Here is a 26,389-nt window from a genome sequence, read left to right as displayed (position 1 = left end):
GACACTTTTCTGGGAGATAGAAGCCTGGCTTTTTGAGAGTAAGAGAGAAGAAAGACAGTTAACACGCAGATTTCCTCTTTCTTGTGCTTTCCCATAACTACAATTTCTCAGTCTACTTTATCAGTTAATCTATTCTAGTAAGACAAATGAATGTATCTCAGTTCTGCCATGTGCTTTGTATTTCCATTTTATCTGTATCATCTATCGAAAATCTCCAATTCATCTCTCAAATTTTAATTAACATCTTTTAAAAACACATATTTCAAAGACTATTTTATGATTTCCTTTTTCCCCCCAGAATATGCTTTTTATTATTAAGATATTGGCTCCAGGGGCTGGAGCAGTGGCGCACGTGGTAATGCGTTTGCCTTGCATGCACTGACCTAGGATGAACCGCGATTTGATCCCTGGCGTCCCATATGATCCCCCAAGCCAGGAGGGATTTCTGAGCACATAGCCAGGAGTAACTCCTGAGCATGACTGGGTGTAGCCAAACCCGCACACCCCCCCAAAAAAAGATGTTACCTCCAATCCTTTGCTAGAATTTTTTTCATGGAATAGCAAACAATTTTCTATGTGAGGCCAGTGATAATACAGCAGGAAGGGGATTTGCCTTGCATGCAGCCGACCTGAGTTTTATCTCCAACATACCAAGAATAATTCCTGAGCTCAGAGCAAGGATTAACCCCTGAACACCGCCAGATGTACCACACTAAAAGAAAATGTTCTATGTATCTACCAGGTGATTTAATAATTTAATGTATATATATATGTGTGTGTATATATGTATATGTATACATATATATAAAGATGGAAAGTAGTGAAGAGTATGCAGACTTTCTTTTAGCAAAATAGACATACAAGCAGTATCCAGAAACATTCATATTTACTAAAATTCCTCTATAATTATGCACCTTCTCCTCTACCCAGGGGAATGAATCCACTATTTTATCTGATTCACAGATCTCTTACTGAAAAGGTTAAGCTGATTCACACTGTGACAATTCTATCCCTCTCATGCCACACAAATGGTAAATTCAGACATTTGGAGCACTCTGTAAAACAGAATTTCTTCTTATTTCATTAAAGTTATTGAAATATTCCATGCTCATGACAAAGCTCAATTTTTGATGTCAGTCTAAATTCAGCTCCTTAGGGACTTGTGTCCAGGGGCAAGAGAAATTGTGGAATGATAAAATGACTGATGGAGTACTTCTAAGGTACCTAAGAGTGGAAGGAAAATGGAGAGGAACTTTAGCTTCTACTATGCCAACACGCAGGCCAGATGGAAGGCGTGTGGCTGCTTAGACAAAAAGATCCTCTTCCCTATAAATTAAAATCATCTTTCTTGTGGTGGTGCCAATGAAAGGGCCCTGTGTCTACTCCCCACCATCACATCTCTTTATTTACAGGATGCCCATCGAAAATGTATTTCCATTTAAAAGTCATTAAGTTATAAAGTCAGAAGTTTAATGCTCCAACTACTTAAAGTAATTTAAAGTGAAGGATACTGTAAATGTTGGCATATTTTAGCAAAACTGAATTCATTTTCAAATATATCAATATCAAAGCGAACTTCTGCTCAACATGGATAGCTGTTCTTTGGGTAATGATTATAGATTGCTCTAAATGTTCATGAAAAAGGAGCAAAAGGCATCAATAAACATTTTGGTGCTAATTTTTTTGTTTTGGGGACATAGTCATGACACTCAAAAATTGCTCCTGGCTAGGGGGATCACATGGGACGCCAGGGATGGAACCAGGTCTGTCCTGGATCTGCTACGTGCAAGGCAAATGCCCTACTGCTGTGTTATTGCTCTGGCCTTTGGTGCCAAGCTTTTAATCTATTTAGTCATTCCCATCACCCACTACCCCTTCTATACAAACACGCAATGTGCCTTGAAGTAGGGTCACCTTTAAGGTTGTTCCTTCCTGGGGAAGAGACAGGACTCTGACCCATGTCTCAATGAGTTGTTTCAGAGCTGTACTCACATCCCAGCTGCGACCCAAAGACAGTCGCAGCCTTAGTGTTCTCATCCAGAAAAACTGAGGGTACAGAGAAGGCAATGGCAAGTGGGACATTTCCAGTGGGCACTTTGCCCTGCTCTAAACTTTTATAATCACATTAGGATTATGGAGAGTATAATCTTAAAAACAGCATTTTCCTGAATACCAGGGTCAACTGGGTTGACCTGAGCAGCATTTAGGTTAGAATTTAAAGACAGTAGAAATGGGGGGGGGGGGTGATTTTGCTCCTAGAGGCCTGTGCAGCATCCACTGTTGCACTCCTGAGAAGTGTGGGGTGTCACAGAATTAGGAGTCAAGCTAGAAGCTCCAATATGCAGCAAGAAGTAATTCCTAGTTGGGTACTTCTGACTGAGCAGCTCAAAGAAGCAGCATCCTCAGGATCCCAAGTCACACTACTTCTCTCTTCTCAGTATACTACATGAGAGCAGCTGAACAGCCAGATCAGTGACTCTCTCTCTCACTCTCTCTCTCAGGATCCCAAGTCACACTACTTCTCTCTTCTCAGTACACTACATGAGAGCAGCTGAACAGCCAGATCAATGACTCTCTCTCTCTCTCTCTCTCTCTCTCTCTCTCTCTCTCTCTCTCTCTCTCTCTCTCTCTCTCTCTCTCTCCCTCCCTCCCTCCCTCCCACCCCCCCTCTCCCCTTCCCTTCTGTCCCTCCACTTCTACTCACACTTGGGCATCAAAGCCCAGAACAAATCCCTTCTGCTAGAAAAGCTGAGTGACTGAATAGCTCAATAGCAATTTCCATAAAGTTACTAAGAGAATCTTGCATAGCAAGCAATCTGCTGGTACAGGAGCTCTAATAAAGACTAATGCCAACCAACTATATTAATGATGCTACCTAATCTGTAAAAATTAAGAAACTAAAATGTTTGAATCACTCTTCTCATAACTAGCACAGTGATAAAATATCCTTTCTTCTTATCCATCAAAGAATTGCATCTTATCCATCAAAGTAAAATTGAACCTGGCTTGAAGAAGATGAAAGTAAAGTTGAGAAATTGGCAGAAATAAAAGGAATCAAATAGGGCTGAACCAGTAAGTAAGTACATACAGGGAAGTAAATGCATATAAAGGCATAGGGCAAGGAAGGGATGGGATTGGATGCCTTACAATCCACAGAGGGAGAAAATAAATATTGACAACCACCTAATATAATGAACAGACCTGAGCTTTCTTTAAAGGGATGAAAGGCACTGTTGTAGGTGCCCAAAAGGAAACACCATCTCAACCATACAGGAACAGAATGAATGTCACTGAAAGGTCATTTCTAGGCTCACCTTTTGGACCAATAGAAATGTCCAGCTATTTTCTTCTTAACAGTAAGCATCTAAAACGTCTATGTACAAACATTTATTTTTAAATTAAATACACAGAGTCAGAGAGTGGTTAAGGCCCTTGCTTTGCATGCAGCTGACCAGGATTCGACCCCCGAACCACACAACCACCCTGGCCAGAGAGGAACTAAGTTGAGATGTTAAAATGTACCTTCCTTTTATCCACTGGGCTCTTAATTGAAATGTATCTATTCAAAGGTCTGCAAACCACTTACAGCCATGTGAATTGTTTTGAAGGTCAAACAGTGTTTACTGATAAACTTTTGTTAACAAGAGATAGGCTGTACTTTGCAAAGAAACAAAATGTGAATATTCCTGTCATACCCGTGAATGGAAATATACCCCAATTATACCCCTGGTTTGGACATTACAGATGAGAATCATTTGTTCTCCCACATAAATTGTGTGGTCTCTCATTTCTTTATCTTTTACTGTACACCATTCATGTGCACCCTCCAACCACCCTGAGTACTGTGAAGAGTAATTCCTGAGTGCGTAGTTAGGAGCACAGCTGGGTCTGGCCTCCAAACTATTTGCCAAGAACAACCAACCACAAATAAAACCACACAGCCTGATTTGTTGTATAAAAATGTAACAGGATTCATTTCTCTGTACTTTGAAAGGGTTTTTTTTAATTATCTTTAAACACCGTGATTACAAATATAATTGTACTTGTATGATTACAGTCATGTAAAGAACTCCCCCCTTCACCAGTGCAGGATTCCCACCACTAATTTGAAAGGGTTTTTAATCACTCAACTTTATGTAACAATGTTAAGCCTGAGAAGCAGCACCATCAGGTAAGGATTTACCTGACATTTGTGTATTGCACAAGCACAACTTTGTCTTGTTAGAAATACTTAATATTTTATATATAAGTTTATAAGTAGCATAATATATACTGTCATATGCTATAATATCAAGTATTTCTGTATACTATATATATATATAACATTTGTTAACATGTCTTAATTAATTAAAGCACAGAAAACAAATTCTTGCAGATGGAGCCATGGTATAGTGGGTAGGCTACTGGCCTTGCACATGGCCAACCCAGGTTTGATCCCCAGCATCCTTTCTAGTCCCCTAAGCACCACCAGGAGTAATTCATGAGTGCAAAGCCCTCAACATCACTGGGTACAGCCAAAAAAAAATAGGGAGGGAGGGAAGGAGAGAGGGAGGGAGGGAGGGGGAAGGAAGAAAGGAAGGAAGGAAGAAAGGAAGGAAGGAAGGAAGGAAGGAAGGAAGGAAGGAAGGAAGGAAGGAAGGAAGGAAGGAAGGAAGGAAGGAAGGAAGGAAGGAAGGAAGGAAGGAAGGAGAGACAAAGAGAAGAAAAATTCAGTCAATATTTTATGAAATAATTTTCTGAAACTTTAAGAGAAATGCTTCAAGATCCCCTTTGTTTGAATTCAACAGTAACAACAAAGGGGTTTTGGTTATCTTGGGAGACCAACAATCATATCATGATTGTGATGAAAATGTGCATGTGGAAATGAAGAGTAGGATCCAGGGCCTCACCTTCTCCTGGCAGGCTGCAGAGACTCATCACTCCCACAAGACGGGTTCCTGCGGCGTGAGGCAGGGAACTTCGGGGACCTGGTGCGCTCATTGGAGGAGTTATAGAGTCCACTGGAATGGAAGGAAGATAGTCAGCACTGGCAAGAGAGGAATTGGTGGGGCCGGGCGGTGGCGCTGGAGGTAAGGTTCCTGCCTTGCCTGCGCTAGCCTAGGACGGACCGCGGTTCGATCCCCCGGCGTCCCATATGGTCCCCCAAGAAGCCAGGAGCAACTTCTGAGCGCATAGCCAGGAGTAACCCCTGAGCGTCACAGGGTGTGGTCCAAAAACCAAAAAAAAAAAAAAAAAAAGAGAGGAATTGGTGAGCTGTTCCCGCGCCCAAAAGCCAGGGAAGCTCCAACTGCACAGCTGTTATTTCCAGAAGAATATGAGATCATGGGCATTCGGTCTCAATGCTGGCAAGATTTACTGAGAGGAAAGGAAGGTCCAGTCAACGAAATGATAAAAATCCTTCTTTGAGCTAGAACACTTATGTCTCCCTAGTCTTCAGCAGTTAGAAATGAACATATTCACAAACCATCGAATAAGAATAATTTGTATTTTTGACAAACCTACCACATGCCAAATGATAACTGAACTAAAGGGTCTACATTTACCTGTTGGTAGTTTACCTTCAAATCATCATTACCATTGTCTTCGATTATTAAGTCCATTTAACAGAAAATAGAAATGAATAATGTTTACAAAAAGGTTCGAAGTGAAGTCGTTAGGAAGTGGCCAAGACAGTATTTGCATACCTGGGAGGTTTTACCTGCAGCTTCTGTAACTACATTATCACTAAATTATCATGTAGGTCTGTGACAGGTTTGGTAGTTGGGAAGAAGAAAATAATTTACTAAACGTATAAACATTACTGGATATGAAGTTTTTCTAGAATCTATACACTATTCATCAGCTGCTGGGTTTTTTTTGGGGGGAGGTGCATACTTGGTGATATTTGGGGGATATTCCTGGCTCTATGCTCAGCAATAATTCCTGGTGGTGCTCAGGGGAACATACAGAGGACCATATGGGATGCTAGAGATTAAACCCTGGTTAGCTGCAAGGTGAGGTACAAGGCAAGAGCTTGCATGCTGTACTCTCACTCCAACCTCTGTTCATCAGCTAGTTTTCAGTAAGTCTCCAAGACTAGGAAACGAAGGTAGTTAGCTTTACCACAGCACTTGACTTTTTTCCGAAACATGATCTTACTCAAAGCCCTCAAAATGACCTTCCTGGCAGTTTTCTAATTTAAGCTAGTTTTCCTTCCGTCTCTCCAAGAGAAAGCTTCTGTGAGACACATCCTGTTGATTTCCACTTGAGAAGTCCCAGGTCATGCTGTTTTAGGGAGCTGACTGCCAATCAGGGCCAGCACTTGGATGCTTAATTTAATAAGCACAACTGCTAAACCGCTCCTGCTCCTATTGTTCTCCTTCATAATTACAACCATTTTTTACCTGTGAGGACTGTTTTCTTCCCACGGTGCATGTGCTTTGCTTCTTTGGCTATCAGGACTGTTTTCATTCTTTGCTTTCTTAAAACTGTAATTTTTGAAAAGTAGACAAAATAAGTTAATCACAAAATAAAAATATGCTAAATCATATACTTACTTCTTCCTACAATTTTTAATATGTTTAAAAATGTGTCGGTGTGTTTTTATTTCCACTTGTGTTTCATTCTAAAGAAAATAAAGTGCCTTTCTAAAACAAGGGGCTCAAGTATAGGGGTTAAAACACTTTCTGTGCATGTAGTTGACTCAGTTCAATCCCGAACTCCATACACAATTCCCTGAGCATCACCAGGAGTGATTCCTAAGCACAGAACTAGGAATAAGCCCTGTGTACCACTAGAGTAATATAAATTAATTAAATAAATAAATAAATAAAAAACAACCTCCCTCCCATAAGTACTTTGGGTATTTTCCTCTTGTAGGTTCTACAGCTTTCATTCAGCAGAATTATCAGCTATTAATAAACTCACCAAGAGTTCATTTAGGATAGGAAGGGTAACTAGGCCAGGAAAGAAAACAGATAAGCAAGAAAACATGGGGTGTTCGGGATGACCCTGGCTTTGGCTCTGAGCTCAGTCAGCCTTGGGCTGGTTCTGGCCACCCAAACTGACTTTGCCCCTCCCCAACTGCAACTTCCGCTAAGTCTTGACTTCATCCTTCCAGGTCAGAATAACTTTCAAATGCTATTTCCTGACCTAGTATCATCTTTCTGCCTTAAGAATGTAAATATAACTGAGCTGTTATTTGATCCCAATATATTATTTTATAAACACATGAGAGATACAGAGGAAGAAGTCATTAGTCACCAGTGAGGATAGGGAGTTGTGTCACTTATCACTTCTCAGGCATCAACTTTGAAAAATGAGAGAACTACTTAGCCATACTCTACTTTTGACCCCAAACATTTTTTTTTGTTATTGTTGGGGATCAGAACAAGAGTTCCTTCTCTAGTAGTGTTCAGAGGCATCAGGACCATAGTCAGCAATGCAGGGAATGGGATATGTGGTGGTGGGGAGAGTGGCATGTGCCATGTTGCTCTGTCACTGGAGTAATATACCCAGGCCCTTAAGTAAGAATTGTTATGAATGTTTTTATATAACTATTCTCTAACATATCACGGAAAGATTCTTTATTAACATCCAACAAACAGGGCCCGGAGAGATAGCACAGCAGCATTTGCCTTGCAAGCAGCAGATCCAGGACCAGAGGTGGTTGGTTCGAATCCCGGTGTCCCATATGGTCCCCCGTGCCTGCCAGGAGCTATTTCTGAGCAGGCAGCCGGGAGTAACCCCTGAGCACCGCCAGGTGTGGCCCAAAAACCAAAAAAAAAAAAAAAAAAAAAATCCAACAAACAAAGCAGAAAAAGCATGACACGGTCATTTGTAAAAAGTGTATACACTAGCATAGTACACATCCATAAGCCAAAACAATGATATATTTGACAAAAGAACATAGCTCATTACATCAATATATAATACATAGTTTTTATATTAAAAAACATCTTACTTTGGGGCTAGAGTGAGAGTACACAACAGGTAAGGAAGGTATTTGTTTGGTTTGGGTCAACCCGGGTTTAATCCTCCATACATCATATGGTCTGCAAAGCCTACCAGGAGTGATCCCTGAGATCAGTCAGAGCCAGGAGTAAGCCCTGAGCACAGCAGGGTGTGACCCAAACTGAATTCAAAATGAACCTAAGTCAAGGAAAATTCCATGCAGATCTCAAAATGCATACTATTATAAAGGTTACAAAAAAAATTGAAGCACAAGTTTTCCAGTACAAGTTTACTTTTCATATAAAGGAAAGCAATTAAAGGCCAGAGAGATATAAGACACTTGCCTTGCATATACCAGACTCAGGGTCAATCCCTGTCATCAAATATGGGCCCCAAGCCCCATTAAGAGTGATTCCTGATCACAGAGCCATGAGTAAACCCTGAGCACTGTCTGTGTGACCCAAAAAAGTAATAATATAGTAGATATTTAAGGGAACAGTAGAAAGTGTGTATGAAAATTCAAGAATATGGTAGTTGATGATTGAAACAAGGATGACAAGGAATTAGTATATATAAAAGTTTAAAAAATAATGAAATTCAGTGAGATAAATTAATTGCCTTTGTTCTCTAAACTATTTCTCACATGGAGGCTTGAGTGGCTAAAACTGATGGCCTGGGGGCCAGAGAGATAGCACAGTGGTAGGGTGTTTGCCTTGCATGCAGACGGATGGTGGTTTGAATTCTGGCTTCCCATATGGTCCCCCGAGCCTGTCAGAAGCAATTTCTGAGCACAGAGCCAGGAGTAAACCTTGAGTGCTGCCGGGTGTGACCCAAAACAAAACAAAACAAAACAAAAAGCTGATGGCCTTGAGGGATTTGTCCCATAGGCAAGCATGCAGCTGCAAAGAGGTTGAAAACCTGTACATGAAAAGAGAACTAGTATGTGAACTTCATGGAACATGACTGGTTCTGAACTTGGACTCACCAGGAGCTTGCCTGTGCATGCACATCAAACTTACTATTACTACCTGCTAAGGATAACTGGGGGAAGCACAGTCATCTCAAATCTATACACATCATTTAAAACAAGAATCTGTAAAAGGAAGGTCCAGGACCTCAAAAATAAAGTAGAATGTGGGGCTGGAGAGATAGCATGGAGGTAAAAGCATTTGCCTTGCATGCAGAAGGTTGGTGGTTCGAATCCCAGCATCCCATATGGTCCCCCGAGCCTGCCAGGAGTGATTTCTGAGCATAGAGCCAGGAATAACCCTTGAGAGCGGCTGGGTGTGACCCAAAAGTCAAAAAAATAGGCAAAAGAAAAATAAAGTAGAATGAGGAAACATCATAATTCTTAAAAGGTTTCATAGTTTAGGGATAATCTGTTGAGAAATTATAAGCAACATCCGTCTAAGTAATCCACAATCCAGCTGAATGAAGACACCATTCTTTATTAAAATAAAAAAAGGCGAAATAATGGGTCTGGGAAGTTCCTCAAGGTCACATATTTCTGACTCCTTCCTCATGTGTAAAGAGCAATCTCCATAGAGAAAAATGAGATGATGAAAGCCACTCATTGTATGTCTAAAATGCTGAACGTCATTTAGAGTTAGGAAAAAACCTAATGTCACAACAGTGTCTTCATAGAGAACAGAGCTGATCTTTCAAGGAACCAATCCATGTACGGTAATCTATCAGGAGAAGGTACTTCCCCTGGGAATGCTGCTGGAAAACTGGCATCCCTGACAAGCCTTCATACAATTTGCAATCACTAACTAATGAAGCCTTGAGCCTCTGAATGCCATAAACACTCTTTCTAGGGCCAAGTTCAATGCTCTTGTGTAATGAGCACAGTACATTAAACAGGAATCTCACCCACTAGTTCCAGTCCCTCTGAGCCACTCCATTATATGTCAAGCCTTTTAGGATCCCATGGAATGGTCGCTTTGTTATGAAGAATGTGCTATGGAAAATTCACAAGGAGTTAATCTGTGAGCTCCCCAACCTGTGATAAAGGCAGGCCCTTCCTCAATACATAAGCACTCTATTTGTTTGTTTGTTTGTTTGTTTGAGGTCACACCTGGAATCGCTCAGAGGCCACTCTTGGCTCCGTGCCCAGAAATCGATACTGGCAGGCTCGGGGGACCAAATGGGATGCCGGGATTCAAACCGCCATCCATCCTGAATCAACTGTACACAAGGCAAATGCCCTAGCACTTTGCTATCTCTTCTGCCCTCATAGGCATTTTAAATCTAACTTTATATTACAAACAATTTTTTTTTGTTTGTTTTTTGGGCCACACTTGGCAGTGCTAAGGGGTCACTCCTGGCTGTCTGATCAGAAATAGCTCCTGGCAGGCACGGGGGACCATATGGGACACCGGGATTCGAACCAACCAACTTTGGTCCTGGATCGGCTGCTTACAAGGCAAACGCTGCTGTGCTATCTCTCCGGGCCCTACAATCAATTTTTATCAAATTAATTTAACTACTGACAAGGAAACTGTGTAAGAATCAGAAGCACATTCCTTCAGTTAACTCACCTTTTTATTGGTGAAGGTGCAATAATTTTAGTTGTTCCTTCATCTTCCCCATTCTCCATGTTTGCGGTTACTTGATGTATGCTGTTTGATTCTAGTAGCAAAGAAGGAGTTTCCACAGAAAGAAAAAAGAAACAACAAAAAAAAGTAATCAAAAAACACAAAAGGAAGCAAAAAATTATTTTAAAGTTCAATTTGGAGGATGTCATGACATGCTAGTAAATTATAATTTAAAAACTAGTATACTAATAAATGTGATGTGTTATTTTACAATAATATTAAACCCTCACCAGAGGTAGGCCTTTAGGATCTTGATTAAAGAGTGAAAACTTTTCCTAAAAATTTAAAATTTAAGTTTGTATCCTGCACAATTTTTTACTTATTCTATTAAAGTACATCTCCCACTATAGATGGCAATATAAAAGACAGAAATTAGTCCTTCAGTCAACACGTAATAAAGTTATTATTGGCATGCCATAACAGTACTCATTCTGATCAAACCAGATTATATGTATGTATATTATATGTATGATTTTCAAATACAAAATATCCAAATTCACGGTACAGGTGGATAGAGAAGAGCAGTAACAGACATTACTGGCATAATTCACATCCAAAAATTTTTGTGCGTAAAATAACGTAAAGGGGAGGAGATATCCAGCTGTGTCCAGGAATGACTCCTGGAGATGCTCAGGGCATCATATACAGTGAGGGAAATCAAACCTAGAGCAGACACAAGCAATACAAGTGCTTTACCTGCTGTGCTAGCCTTTAGGACCCGTATGTGTGATTTTTAAAAAATAGTAATAATAAAAGCATTCCTGGGGCCAGAGCAATAGCACAGCGAGTAGGGTGTTTGCCTTGCACGCGTCTGACCCAGGTTTAATCCCTGGCATCCCTCATGCCACCCCCCAGCCTACCAGGAATGATTACTGAGTGGAGTCATCAGTAACCCCTAAGCACCACCAGATTGGGCCCAAACACAAAACAAAGATAAACAAACAAAAGCATCCCTAAAAGTTTACAACCGATTCTTCACACGCAATATTCAATACATTTGTACACATGCTAGATTGGCCAGCAGAGGGAGCTCCCAGAAGACCCAATTTTGGAAATGATGGTCCACATCAAGTAGCATGGTCACTGGTGAAGTCAGGCTGCACTTTCTGGGATTCATGGGCTCCAGAGAACAGACTCAGCCACAAATAGCAGGAGACTGCAATTGGGACAGAAAAGAGACCGCTATAACAATAAGAGCTGGAAATGTTCATGCTGGACAAGAACTGGATAGTTCTTGAAGTTCTGGATAGTTCTTGGATAGTTCTGGATAGTTCTTGAAGATCAAGTGATATATATGATACCCTTTCAGAAAGAATAGTGACTAAAAGAAAAAAAATGGGGAGAGAGGGAGGTGGGGGGGGAGATGCAGGGGGAAGTGTAGGTGAGGAGAAAGGGAAGGGAGAAGGAGAAAGGGAAGTGGAGGAAGAGGGAAAGGCAGAGGAAGAGAAGGAAGAAGAGGGAAAAAGAAAAGCAGACATAGGAAGAAAATGAGGAGGAGGAGGAAGAAGAGAGGAGGAGGATGAATAGATGGAGGTGGAAAAGTAGGAGAAGATCTGCCACAGAGGTAGGCAGGTAAAGGGAAGAGGGGAAAGAAAACTGAGGACATTGGTGAAGGGAACTATGCACTGGTGAAGGGTAGTGTATATTGTGTGACTGAAACTCAATCATGTACAACTTTATAACTGAATCTCACAGTGATTCAATTAAAGAATATATACTCATATACATATAAAATAATGTGCTCAGGGAGCATCTCATCTCGGAGGTGAGCAAGGCAGACTGGGACGTTGAATCCCTTCCACATGGTCTGCAGGAACGCTTTCCTCAGACACAAATCTTGCAGGACACAGCCAGATGGCTCTGAAGTCATGAGTTTGTAATATAAACAGGAACTAAAATTTATGAATATTATTGAGTGTCTGGTGCTATTCTGATCAACTCTCTTATTTACTTGTGCAATCCTCAAACACAATTGTATGAAGTAAATACTAATATTATACTCCTTTTATAAGGTTGGAAAAGGGAGCTTGTGTAGCAGTGTACTCTCTGCAGTGAGTAGGGCCTGCTTTAAAAGCCAGTCTTCTGGATCCTGAGGATCCTGAGACAGTTCTGAGTCATGGCATGCTGAGCCTTCCCTGTGCCCTCAAATGACTCAAGGCAGAGTCCTCAGTTACAGCCACACCCACAGAGACAGGCTCTGTGGAGATAAGTGAGGAGATCTTTTCTCCTCTCCTCTTTTCTCTCCTCTCTAGAGCTTTTCCCTCCCCTTCCTTTCCCTCCTCTCTTCTTCCCTCCCCTCCCCGCTTCTCTTTCTCTCCTTACCCCCAGATAGCAGGACAATAGAAACGAATTGAGCACCCCTAAAACTGGCAAGCCCCTCCAGGGTAGCTGGAGGTATGAGAGGTAGGGAACCCATGAGTAAGACAACTATGAATCAGAGCACCCTTTAGCTGGAGAAAGCAATCAGGCATCTGACACAGACTGAGGATATGACTGGTGTTTCTAGCTGGAACTTAGAACCGGAAAAGTGAGCCTGACCACTCATATGCCCCTCTCTTATCATTTGAACTGCCTGAGCCTGGCTCTGAGAAGTCCACTGGTAAAAACAATGCAGGGAAATCAGCGTCTGAACTCACATACTGGGAGCATTTAGATATCCATGTGGTAACCCTGAAGCACCCTCTCCTATTCATAGATAAAAGTTCTTAAAAAGCTCTGAGTGGCCATTCCTAATAGCTTCTGATTATGTGAAATATAAACCTAAAAATAGTAATCATACTTTCAAAACACTACTTTTTTTTTTTTGGTTTTTGGGTCACACCCGGCAGCGCGCAGGGGATACTCCTGATTCTATGCTCAGAAATCACTCCTGGCAGGCTCGGGGATGCCGGGACTCGAACCACCGTCCTTCTGCGTGCAAGACAAACACCCTACCTCCATGCTATCTTTCTGGCCCCACAAAACACTACATTTTAAGCTCCTTCTTAATCACATTAAATTAATAAGTTTTTTAATATATCTTTATTTAAACATCTTGATTACAAATATGATTGTGATTCAGTTTCAGTCATGTAAAGAACACCCCCCACCACCAATGTCCCAAATCTCCCTCCATGCCACCCCACCCCCACCTGTACTCTAGACAGGCTTCCCTGTTCCCTCATTCATTCACATCATTAGTGTAGTTCTCTGTGTAGTTATTTCTATAACTGCACTCACCACTCTTTGTGGTGAGCTTCATGAAGTGAGCTGGAACTTCCAGCCCTCCTCTTTTTTGTCTCTGAGGACTGTTGCAAAAATGGCTTTCATTTTTCTTAAAGCCCATAGATGAGTGATGCTATTCTGCATCTATCTCTCTCCCTCTGACTTATTTCACTTAGCATGATAAATTTCATGTACATCAATGTATAGGAAAATTTCATGACTTCATCTCTCCTGATGGCTGCATAATATTCCATTGTGTATATGTGCCATAGTTGCTTTAGCCATTCACCTGTTGAAGGGCATCTTGGTTGTTTCCAGAGCCTGGCTATTGTGTATAGTGCTGCAATAGCAAGGTGTCAGGCTACAAAATTAACACACAGAAATCAATGGCCTTTTTATACACCAATAATGATAGAGAAGAGATGGACATTAAGAAGGCAATCTCATTCACATTAGTGCCACACAAACTCAAATATCTTGAAGTCAAGTTGACTAAAGACATGAAGGACCTACACAAAGAAAACTATAAAGCTCTGCTCCAAGAAATAAGAGGGGACCCGGAGAGACAGCACAGCGGCGTTTGCCTTGCAAGCAGCCGATCCAGGACCAAAGGTGGTTGGTTCAAATCCTGGTGTCCCATAGGGTCCCCCGTGCCTGCCAGGAGCTATTTCTGAGCAGACAGCCAGGAGTAACCCCTGAGCACCACCGGATGTGGCCCAAAAACCAAAAACAAAAAAACAAAAACAAGAAATAAGAGAGGATACAAGGAAATGGAAACACATAACCTGCTCACAAATTAATGAGATTTTGCTATGCTAGTGTTGGGGAGTAAAGCTAAACAATTTAGGAAAGCTAGATTGTGTTGGTTACTAAAATCTGCAATGGTGGGCTAGAGTGCTAGTAAATACTCCAAACAAATAAAATCTGTGAAGGCAACAAATATGAAGAGTTACAGATTATTTAGGTTTATCTGCCCTCTATGTTGCTGGCATGCATTATTTTCCTTTCCTAAACTTTTCTTCAAATTTCACCCACTTTTAATAATCATTCCTCCTACATTAGCTCAACTTCTTTTTTTTTTTTTTTGGTTTCTGGGCAGACCTGGTAATGCTCAGGGGTTACTCCTGGCAATGTGCTCAGAAACCACCCCTGGCTTGGGGGACCATATGGGACGCCGGGGAATCGAACCACGGTCCTTCCTAGGCTAGCACTGGCAAGGCAGACACCTTACCTCTAGCACCACCATGCTGGCCCCAATAGTCAACATTTTCACCCAGTAATCCAAGTACAAGAATTTGCATGACTAATACTTTGCAAGTGGGTACACAGTTTATTAAAATAACGATTTAATAACCATGCCATTTAGTATGTTATAAACAAACTACCACAGATTATTACGAAGCCAAATCTAGCTCCTGACCTGTGGTCATTTCTGTTTCTGGAGTGCATCTTATACTAAAGCCCATACAATTCCCTGCAAATCAGCATCAATAGACCCTGGGATCTTGTTTACTGATCCTATATTTCCTTCTCCCAATGGAACTCTCAGGTCTGTGAGCAGCAGACTGCTCCAAGCCTTTTGTGTGGTCTGGCTCTGTTCACGTCTGAGTGCCCCCATCTGAAGTGACAGCGCTTTCAGTTCAGGAATAATGGCTGTCAGGGACAGAATCAACTTCCCTGGGATATATACTTAGCTTCTTGGTCTGAGGGTAATTCTTAAACGTCATCCCCATGGTTCTGGGGTTTGCTGAGAAATGAACATGGATTTTCAATTATAAAAACACTTTGCATTTAAATGGGAGTATTACTTTCACAAAATCTGTAGCTCAACTTGACACCTGTCAACTAAAGCTAAATCTGGCATTACTAAAATGTTGTCATTGCTTTTAATTTACAGAGTAGGCTTGCATATGTGATATTTAAGTTAAAAATTATATACTGGCAAGTAAAAATGCTTTATTCTGCTATTATCAGGAAAAAGAACAGAAAGTTAAAAAGAAAAGCAGGATCATAATATATAAACAAATTACTTTTAAGAACTCTCAAATTTGTAAATGGATAAGTTAACTTTTATTGTTATATTTTCTTTTTTCCCCACAGAGTTTAAAAAAATCTTTTATCTGATTTTAGGAGATTCAGGACAGGTTGAAATCATTTACAAAGCAAGTTTCAATAAAGCCAAGTTAATTTTATGTTATCTAAACTAGTAAGATTGATCTAAAGAAATCTAAATTCATTCTAAAGAATGAATGATCATTGGAAATTTATTTAACTAATTATGTATTTAAAAATAAATCATTTTAAAATAACATATTTAAAAATATAACAACATTTTATTTTAAAATCTGTTTTATACATATTTAGCTCTATCTCCACATTTTTTTTGCGTTGGTTTCTATCAACTTTAGACTAGGAGTTAAGGGCAGGTGGAGGGGACTGATGGAAATGACAGAAGAAAGTGAATTAGCAAAATAAACGTCCACAAACTATGATCAAATAGAAAAACAGCCAAGGAAACTATACCTCCTCTATCATCATGGAAAGTTTCTGATGTGACCCTCATTACATTGTATTAACACTGAAATTCCAGATAGACAATCTGGGAATCTAAGGAGAGAGTTCAAAGGGCTGAAGCACTGGCCTTTATGCAGGAGCCCTGGGTTTTATTACTGGCAGAGTAGAGCTCCCCAAGCCCTGCCAGGAGAGACCCCACAACTAACACCCTGGGAGCAGCCCCCCCAAACATCTCTGGTGTGCCCCCTAAAAATACAAACAAAAAAGAACAAATGACAATTTTAAAATTAGAGCTGTTTTTGCTTCCACAGCAAATTCTCTATATTTCAAAGACCTGGCATTGGTCTCCTCATCCCTAAAAGGAAGACAGATCTCAATTTTTATTAAGTCTCTGCCTTGCAAATTCCCCAGGGCAGAATTTAACCAGTTGCCTCTTTGTTGCAGATAGTCTTCTTTCCAGGCATTGATTTGCTACATGTCATCTATAAGATTAAAAGATGCATTATGCTAGGGAGCTGGAGGGTAGATTATAAAAGAGTGAGAATGATACTAGGAACTGTGTCTGCATGAAAAGATCCTTTCACAACTTAATCAGATACCAGCTTCTTCTTCCTTTGGCTAGCACTCTCTTGGGCTCCTCTTCCTTCCTTACCAAAATGACACACATATCTGGGGACAGATATGAAAGCGGTTCAATCCTTGCCCCTCAGCCAGCACTGTGGGGTACACACTGTACCTGCATGTGCTGGAGAAACTGCAACCATAACAGAGGGTGTCCATCTTTCATACAGATTCTCTTACACCCCTCTGGGGCTACATGGATGGAATTAAGAGGCGTGACAAATCATTTGGCTCCCAAGATTTTCCTCTGTGATACGAGGACACTCTTTGGGGAAGAGATTTAAGTAAATACTTGCATCCTATTTGAGAGTTTACTCACACTCCCCAAACCTTCCAAAAGGACCACAATTTAGAGCAACAGAGCAAGTCTGCCCTAAGCACTTACACCTAAAGTTTATGATGTAACTTCACTAAGTCTAAACGGCAGACAAAAGATGGCTGATCTAAAGTCAGTTCTCTTTCAGGGGTCTGGGTTAGACAAACACTCTATCGGTGTTCATTTGTGTACTTTTAATAGTACATACAAATATAAAATGTGTGCGGATAAATAGGATAGTTTTTACTATTTCTTTATGTAACTTTTGTTGTTGGACTATACCTGGCAGAGAACTGGTGGTGCTTGGGGGACCATATGGGATGCCAGGGATCAAGCCCTGCTTGGCTACTTGCAAGCAAGTGCTCTACCTACCCACTGCACTATCACTCCGGCCCTAATAGAGTTTGTTAAAAGGTTTATTTAGCTGAGAAAAATTTGACGCATTTAATAAGCTTAGTAGGTGAATCTTCATAGCGTTTTTTCTCATGTATTTTACTTCCACTTCATCTACAAAAATGTATCTTAAAATAATGCTTTATGGTTCAGTGTTTTTATTCATCATCCTGTATTACTTCTGTGATATGCATATGCACAAAATAGAAATGCTCATTTCCCATGACGACAAAGCTCTCTGGGTGTTAACATTGTCTTCAGAACCATGTTACCATAACAAATGTAACAGTATAAATCAGTATATTGTTTAATATTGGTAAGTAATTATTACCAATAAAAGCAACTTTTATTGTAAAGGAATTCTTGATATAAATGGGATAGTTTTGTTTTCCCAATATATCATATATATTCAAGACTATTTGATAAGAATGAACTAAATAACAATTATATTATATAACAACAATTATATTCCTCTTTTAACTTTGTTAAATTTCAAAGTATGAAAATTATTCACCTAAGAGTTATGTAAAGTTTTTTTATAAAGAGATCGCCAATGTTCAAAAGCACTTACTTCTAAGACACCTAAGTATAAGCAGTGATAGAGCATCTCAAGTTAGTCTGAATATTTAGACTATATTCTGTCAGAGATAAATCAATTAAGACACCTCATTAAATTTGTTTGTTGGTTTTGGCTTTGGGGTTACACCTGGCAGTACTCTTGCTTAAATCCTCGTTCTGCACTCAGGAATCACTCCTGGCAGGCTCGAGGATGCCAGGATTGAATCTGGGTGGGCCACCTGCAAGACAAGTGCCCAACCTGCTGTACTATTGTCTGGCCCCACTTTATATTTTTTAATAGCCAAAGTGAGATAGTGACTTAAAAAAGAGTATGTAGGGGGGGAGGGAAAGAGTATGTGATCTTATTTTCCTGATACCAACATGGAGGCTTCACATTCACAGACAGGTAAAACAGATTTCAATGAGGAAAAAGTGGTTCTGATGTTTGGAAAGAGGGAAAAGATCCCTTAAAAAATGTAGGCTGTTGGGACCAGAGCGGTAGCACAGCAGTAGAGAGTTTGCCTTGCACGTGGTCCCCCAAGCCAGGAGCAATTTCTGAGTACAAGCCAGGAGTAACCTCTGAGCATCACAGGGTGTGGCCCCAAAACCAAAAACAAACAAACAAACAAAATGTTCTGGTTGATTACCAGAACCAGCCTGTCAGGCTGCTTTCATCCAGGAAAAAAAAATGGGGGGGGGGGGGCTAGATGTAGTCCCATCCAAACTGCCTGAGATTCACTTTCTAGCCCTTAGAAAGCTCTCTTGGCTCCATGTTCCAGTTTGAAATCTATTGCGCTCCTCCATCTGCACTTCAGAAGCCAAACATCATGGACCACCTTAGCCATAGCTAATTTCACTGTCTGGATTTCTACACATCTTTTCTGCTCTACTCTGTGACATTTGACAAACACAAGCACCTGCAGGTGTGTTTTTTTACTTCTTGTTTGGCAATATGGGTCACACATCGATATTTGTTCTCAGCTCTGTGTTGTGGGTGATATGACCTCTGGGACACAGCTAATGCATATATGATCTGACATGGCAGCACTTTAAGGAATAAATGTGAGAATTTCATTAGGCCATTTCTGAATGGTATTTATTTTTATATAATTAAGTTTCTATAAACCAGAACCAAGTTTTCTTCATTTTTTGTGTGGTTCATGGAACAGAGAGCATGACACATATTTTTTTCTACTGCTATCAAGTCATCCTTTTATTCCCAGTGAACTCTGACTAATGACTAAGCTCAGTTCTGACATCAAACCCAGGAGAGAATGTCATCTCCCACAGTTCCACACAAACCCCCACACATGCATACAACTACACACATCATGTGCATATATACATTTATACACTTGTGCACACCCTACACACCCTTCAAATACCTGGTTGTAACCTATGCTATGGGTATGTTCTGATCAACCTGCTGTAACCTGATGTTTCTGTTATCCCCCCCCCCCACACACACACACACGCACACACACACACACACACACACGTGAATTATCTGCTAAGCTAAAGCAGCACACAGAACTAAAAAAAAAAAAAAAAACAAAACAAAAACAAAACAAAGCAAAACAAAAACCACACACACAACTGATTTACCCATTTGTTATAAAAGACAATTGCTTGTTTGTTATAAAAAAAACAAACAAACAAAAAAAAAAAACCCTTCGATTCCAGAAACACCAGATAAAATAGATGACTAGAACAAAGTAAAGAACAGGGACACAAAGCTTTCATATTTTTTTCATAGAACCTACATAGGCTTCCGACACCTGTACACATTCACAAACCCTCAATCCGGGCTTTTGGGTTTTACAGCAGCTTCATTACACAAGCGATAATATTATGGGCTATTGATCATTTATTTCAATCTCCAGTCCCTCTCCTCACCCAGAGCTCTGCTGAAAGTTCAAGAGCTGTGGTGTGTGTGTGTGTGTGTGTGTGTGTGTGTGTGTGTGTGTGTGTGTGTGTGTGTGTGTGTGTGTGTTTTGAAGTGCTAAAAGTTCCAAGTCTCCTGACAAGGAGATCTTATCATGAGGAATTTCCAAAATTCATTTCATCCACAAACTTTACTGTGCTATAAATAATAAGCAATAATTCTCTCATCTTTATCAGCCATCATCTGGGAAATCCAAGGGTTTTTAAAAGGTTTGTGCCAGAAGTGTAGATAAAAGCTAAGTATATATTTATTATAAATCACAGTATTACACATCTTATGCCAAGCAATTATAATATCTTGTTAAATGAGAAGGGAAAGTAAAAAGGGTATTGTTTTGGTAACTCACTAAAGCTGTTTGGAGTTAGGATTGGTATTTTGTTTTCATTTTAAGGAGAGGATATTTGGGTCACACCTGACAGTGTTCTGTGCTAACAGATTATTCCTGGCAGTGTTACAGGGACCATATGTGGTGCTGGTGACTGAACCATAGTCTATGATATGTACAAGCCCCTAAACTTCTGTGCTGCTTCTCAGTCCATTGGTTTTCACTTGAACCAACAAGGCTTTCATTGTGGTTGCTTTTCTAATTTTAGTAATTATGTGTGGATTGTGAGACACTTCCCAGAAGAGAGGAATAAATAACTTTTTGGATGAAATCTACTATGACTTTTACAGAATGAAATGAATATCAGCATCCAAGCAGAAGAAACAACAGTTCTACCAAGGAAAAGAGCACTAAGTCCACACCAGCCTGTGCAGCTCATCTACTGCTGTTCCAGGTGGGCAGTGGTGGAGCAGCTCCTGCCCTTCCTACAGCCACAATTCCCCAACAATCTGAAACATTTCCCTGTAAAAGTAAAGTTGAGCTCCAGTATATAAGTGGTCAAGTTTCACAGCTTCATGATTAATCTCTCCAGAAAGCCAAGCTGATGAAACTCCCAGGCACACTGGTTTTCAGCATGAAAACCTTGGGATCTTATTGGAAAGAGAGCAAGCAGCCTCCCTCCTCACAACCCCGCGCGCGCGCGCGCGCGCACACACACACACACACACACACACACACACACACACTGATGGAAGAAACAGAAGCCACAACCACATCCCAGCTTATATGCAGTCAAGCTTCAAGAACAGCTACATGTCTAATCTCAAGAGAGGTAACACCAGTTGTACAACTCCTGGATCAATGTAACACTTCCAAATGCTGACACCTCCAAATTACACCATATTGACAGCCCAATAGGAGCATGGAAAATTAGATGACAAAGTAGCATAGAAGGCAACTAAGTGCTATAAGGGAAAACAATAACAGAGGGCACAACTAGCAACAATAGCTCAGTTAATTCTCAATGATTTTAAAAACATCACTCTGATATGTAACAATTCTCACAAATTTTATTTTTCTGAACTATTTTTTTATAAACCTATTTGACATTTGTTGTAACAAAGCAATATAAAATAAATTATTTTGTGCCTGCCAAGGAAGCAGGCTTGGGAAGTAGATGGGAAACAGAGAATATGGTGGAAGGATGGTCATCTGGTGGTGGAATGGACGTTAGAAGATTAAATGCCCAAAACAACTGTATTGTGTCACATCCCACTCAGGAGGGGCACACACCAGAAGGTGTAGTGCTCTCCTGAAAAGGAATTATTTGCCAAAAAGGCCCGCTTAGAGCAGTCAAAAATCACTTGACCCTTTGCGTGGATTGTTTGGCCATAATTCTAATATGTGGCTGTAACTATCTCTCTCTTTATTTTTAACCAATATTAAAAATCAGGCCTTAGTAAATTCTTTCTAACAAAGGAGGACAGTACAAATCCCGCCAAAAGTCTCCCACTTAACAGCTCCCTGTAATTTTTGCTACTTTGGAGCCAAGATCAGGTTTTTCCAAAAACTTAGCTCATAGTAAACCAATTTTCAGTTTTTCCCCAAAACTCTAAAACATTTCTCTCTCTTCCCACTTCCCTGAAAATTACCTGTTTCCCCCTGCTTACCCAAAACAAAACTAACCCAAAACAAAACTTCTTTTCAACTTCAGTATCGGTTCTTTAATGTGCAAATGTTATCCATGGTCCTTCATTCTTTTCCCAGTTTCTTTGATGTCAAAAAATTTACACCCCGCATTCCAAACCTCAAACCTTAAAAGCAGCCAGCTCAAAAAATAAATTTGTCTTCGTCTTTTTAGACGCAAGTCCCCATGCATTCTGTGTGGTCTCATTTCATTTTTACAATATTGTTCCGTCTTTTCGCCATTTCGTGTACCCACTCTCTCCCCGTGATGGATTCCCGACCTCCACGAAGAATCTGTTTGCAGGCGCTGAAGTCTGCAACAGAATTGGCCCACAACAGTATTGTAAGCAACTTTGGAAACCACAATGTTCAAATAAATAAGTAAATTTAAAAAATTGAAAATATAAGGTGGGGGGTCAAGAAATTGTGGTATATATACAAAATAAAATACTATGCAGCTCTAAGAAAGAACAAAATCATGCAATCCGCTGCAACATGGATGGACCTGGAGGATATCATGCTGAAAGAAGCCAATCAGTAGAAAAAGTATAGACACAGAAGGATTTCTTTCATATGTGATGTAAAATCACGCCAAATTCCAGGTGAACAAGTCTGAATGAGGGTTGCACATGAAATAATCCAAGCCAGGCTGAAAATGAAACATAAAGTCTGCAATATTCTGCCTCGTATTTCCAGCAAGCTGCCTGACAGACTGTTTTTATTGAGTACATAGACCAACCCCAGCAGGGGCACTAAGTACATTGTAAGGGCAGATAATTGAGCCTATCCTGAGCCTGTCCTGCCCAGGTTTACAAATAAGACAATATTTGTTTTAGGTGAAACCACATTGTAAACAAACAAATTAAAAAAAACTCAGGGATGATATTTGTTTTGGGTAAAGTAAGGTGTAACCTAACAATGTGGGACTTAAAGATACACAACCAGGTATCAACAAAGGGCTAAATGCAGAATAATGGGATATTATTCCACACAACTGAGTTGGAGGGGATTGGGAGAGTACAGTATTGGAGTGTTTGGGAGAGTTACACTGGTGATGGATGTTATGGTAGAATTATGCATAAAAAACCATTACTAATAGCATTGTATATCACAGATCTCAATTAAAAAAAATTGGGGGGGGTTTAGGGTCACACCCAGCAGTGCTCTCTGCTCAGAAATCGATCCGGGAGGGAGGGACTTCAGAGCATAAAAACCGGCTAACCTTTGCAAAAGCTGGCTCCCTGTGTGTGACACCAGGCGGGGAAAATCCGCGAAAGTACACCGGCCCAGTGGGGCTCAGCTGTGAAAGACTGTGAGTGTGACCTGTCTATGTCTTGTCTACTGTCCTCTTGCGGGAAACTCTTGCGAGTGGGGCAAAAAGAGCCCCCAGAAACCTCGCTCGCCCAGACGCCATTTTCAGGGAGGGACTTCAGAGCATAAAAACCGGCTAACCTTTGCAAAAGCTGGCTCCCTGTGTGTGACACCAGGCAGGGAAAATCCGCAAAAGTACACCGGCCCAGTGGGGCTCAGCTGTGAAAGACTGTGAGTATGACCTGTCTATGTCTGTCTACTGTCCTCTTGCGTGAAACTCTTGCGAGTGGGGCAAAAAGAGGCTCAGAGGAGCACGGCCGCTCCGCTTCGCTACGCGGCCGTGCACTCTTTCTAAGGAAAGAACTCCATTGCAACAAGAAGGAAAAATCACACTAAGAATGGCGCTATATCACAGAAGCAAACATTTCTCTCTGGACTGTCCTCTCTGTTGCATGCTCGGGCCTAAGATTTGACCCAGTGTGAGGCTTCATCCACGGAGGACTCCCCTCCGATAGAGGCAAGTCAGCCCATCCAGAAAGGGAGGAGCCAGAGGAGTGTGCTGCCTACATCATATAGACAATGAATACCACTACAACACGTAGAAAAACCCACAATACAAGTGTGACAATGGGGAAACAACGCAGGCCAGCATCAGACATAGAGAATGAAGATGACAATTCTGAGGACCAGATAATGACTGAACAACTAATCAACCTCTCAGATAAGGACTTTAGACTAGCAATATGGAAGGTGCTCAACAGACTCCAAGAAACCATGGATCGAGTTGAACAGAACACTAATAAGAACCAAGAAAATATGAAGGCAGAAATGACAAAACTCCAAACTGAAATAACATGTCAACTAACAGGACTGAAAAAGTCAGTAAACGAACTGAATGACAAAATGGATAAGCTCTGGGACAGGGTATCAGAAGCTGAGAATAGACTTGGTGCTGTGGAAGATGAGATACATAACAATTCCATACAGCAGGAGAGATTGGACAAAAAACTTAAAGCAAATGAGCAGACAATGGAAAAATTAGTCAAAGAATGGGAGCAGACGAAAATAGAAGTCTATGATAAGATCAACAGAAACAACTTAAGAATCATTGGAGTCCCAGAGACCCAGGAAGAAAATTTCCAGGAAGAATCAATGGTCAAGAACATCATTAAAGAGAAACTTCCAGAGCTAAAGAATATATGTGATCAAATCCTGCATGCCCGAAGAGTACCAACCAAAAGAGACCCCAGAAAAACCACCCCAAGACACATCCTAGTCAAAATGACAAATCCCACAGATAGAGACAGAATTCTGAAAACAGCAAGATCAAAAGGGGAAATCATGTTCAAGCAAGCTTCCCTGAGATTTACAGCAGACCTGTCACCAGAAACGCTCAATGCCAGAAAGCAGTGGTGGGATATTGTGACAAGACTGAATAAAATGAATGCTTCACCCAGAATACTATACCCAGCAAAACTCACTTTCCGGTTTGATGGAAGAATACATGGTTTCACAGACAAAAAACAGCTCAGAAACTTCACAGACACAAAACCAGTCTTAAGAGAAAAACTGAAAGACCTAATCTAAGACAAGACTACCCAAAAGACACACCAAATTTTGAAATAAAGATGGCGTTAAATCCCAGTTAAGAGACACAGAGTGGCTAAATGGATCAAAAAACTCAATCCAACCTTCTGCTGCCTACAAGAAACGCACCTGAATAGTCAGAACAAACATAGACTCAAAATAAAAGGCTGGAGAAAAGTTATCCAAGCAAACAACACCCATAAAAAAGCTGGAGTGGCCATACTAATATCAGATAATGCAAACTTTATACTCAGGAAGGTTGTAAGGGACAAAGATGGACATTTTATATTAATCAAGGGGTATGTAGAGCAGGAAGAATTCACTCTCCTAAACATATATGCACCGAATGAGGGGCCAGCAAAATATTTAATACAACTGTTGACAAATCTGAAAAATAATATCAACAACAACACAATAATTGTGGGGGACCTTAACACGGCTTTGTCAACACTGGACAGGTCAACCAGACTGAAACCGAACAAGAATATACTAGACCTGAGGAGAGAAATGGAAGAAAGAGGCCTAGTGGATATATATAGGACACTCCATCCCCAGAAACCTGGATACACATTCTTCTCCAATGTACATGGGACATTCTCCAGGATAGACTACATGCTGGCACATAAAACATACCTCCGTAAGATCAAGAGGATAGAAATTTTGCAGACTACCTTCGCTGACCACAAGGCTCTGAAATTATTTGTGAACTCCAAAGGGACTCAGAAGAAACACTTTAACACCTGGAAGTTAAACAGCCTCATGCTCAATAACCAGTGGGTCCGAGATGAAATCAAGGAGAAAATAAAAAGGTTCCTGGAAACAAATGACAATCAAGACACAAACTCTCAGAACTTATGGGACACAGCAAAAGCAGTACTGAGAGGAAAATTTATAGCTTTGCAAGCACACATCAGGAAGGAAGAAGGAGCTTACCTGAGTAGCTTAATGACACAGCTAATAGAACTAGAAAATGCTCAACAAAAGGACCCAAGAATAGGAAGACAGAAGGAAATAACAAAGCTGAGAGCAGAAATCAACGAAGTGGAAACTCAAAAAACAATCCGAAAGATCAACGAAAGCAGAAGTTGGTTCTTTGAAAAAATAAACAAGATTGATAGACCACTGGCAAACCTAACAAAGAAAGAGAGAGAGAGAAACTTGATAACTCGTATCAGGAATGAAAAAGGAGAGATCACTACTGATATGACAGAGATTCAAAGGGTAATCAGAAACTACTTTGAAAAACTCTACGCCACTAAAATGAGAACCTGGAAGAAATGGATAAATTCTTGGACTCTTATAATCTTCCACGGTTGAAGGAAGAGGATGTAGCATATCTAAACACCCCCATCACCATTGATGAAATTAAAACAGTAATCAAATGTCTGCCGAAAAACAAA

The 26,389-nt window shown here is 40.6% G+C and overlaps 1 protein-coding gene across 1 annotated transcript in view; it reads right to left on the bottom strand.

Annotated features, from left to right (window-relative positions):
- Positions 1–26,389, bottom strand: part of EPB41L4A (erythrocyte membrane protein band 4.1 like 4A) — a 294,094-nt gene that overhangs the window by 59,939 nt on the left and 207,766 nt on the right. Inside the window, exons 13-15 of the mRNA XM_049776051.1 lie at positions 10,473–10,563; positions 6,384–6,467; positions 4,890–5,000 (exon numbers count right to left, since the gene is read on the bottom strand). Of these exons, the coding sequence (XP_049632008.1) occupies positions 4,890–5,000; positions 6,384–6,467; positions 10,473–10,563 (286 nt within the window). The remainder of the gene's footprint in view (positions 1–4,889; positions 5,001–6,383; positions 6,468–10,472; positions 10,564–26,389) is intronic.

This window comes from Suncus etruscus, chromosome 6 (genome assembly GCF_024139225.1).
Source record: "Suncus etruscus isolate mSunEtr1 chromosome 6, mSunEtr1.pri.cur, whole genome shotgun sequence".
Taxonomy (NCBI): Eukaryota; Metazoa; Chordata; class Mammalia; order Eulipotyphla; family Soricidae; genus Suncus; species Suncus etruscus.
Note: the sequence above shows the minus strand (reverse complement) of the source record. Positions and strands in the feature narration are given on the sequence as shown.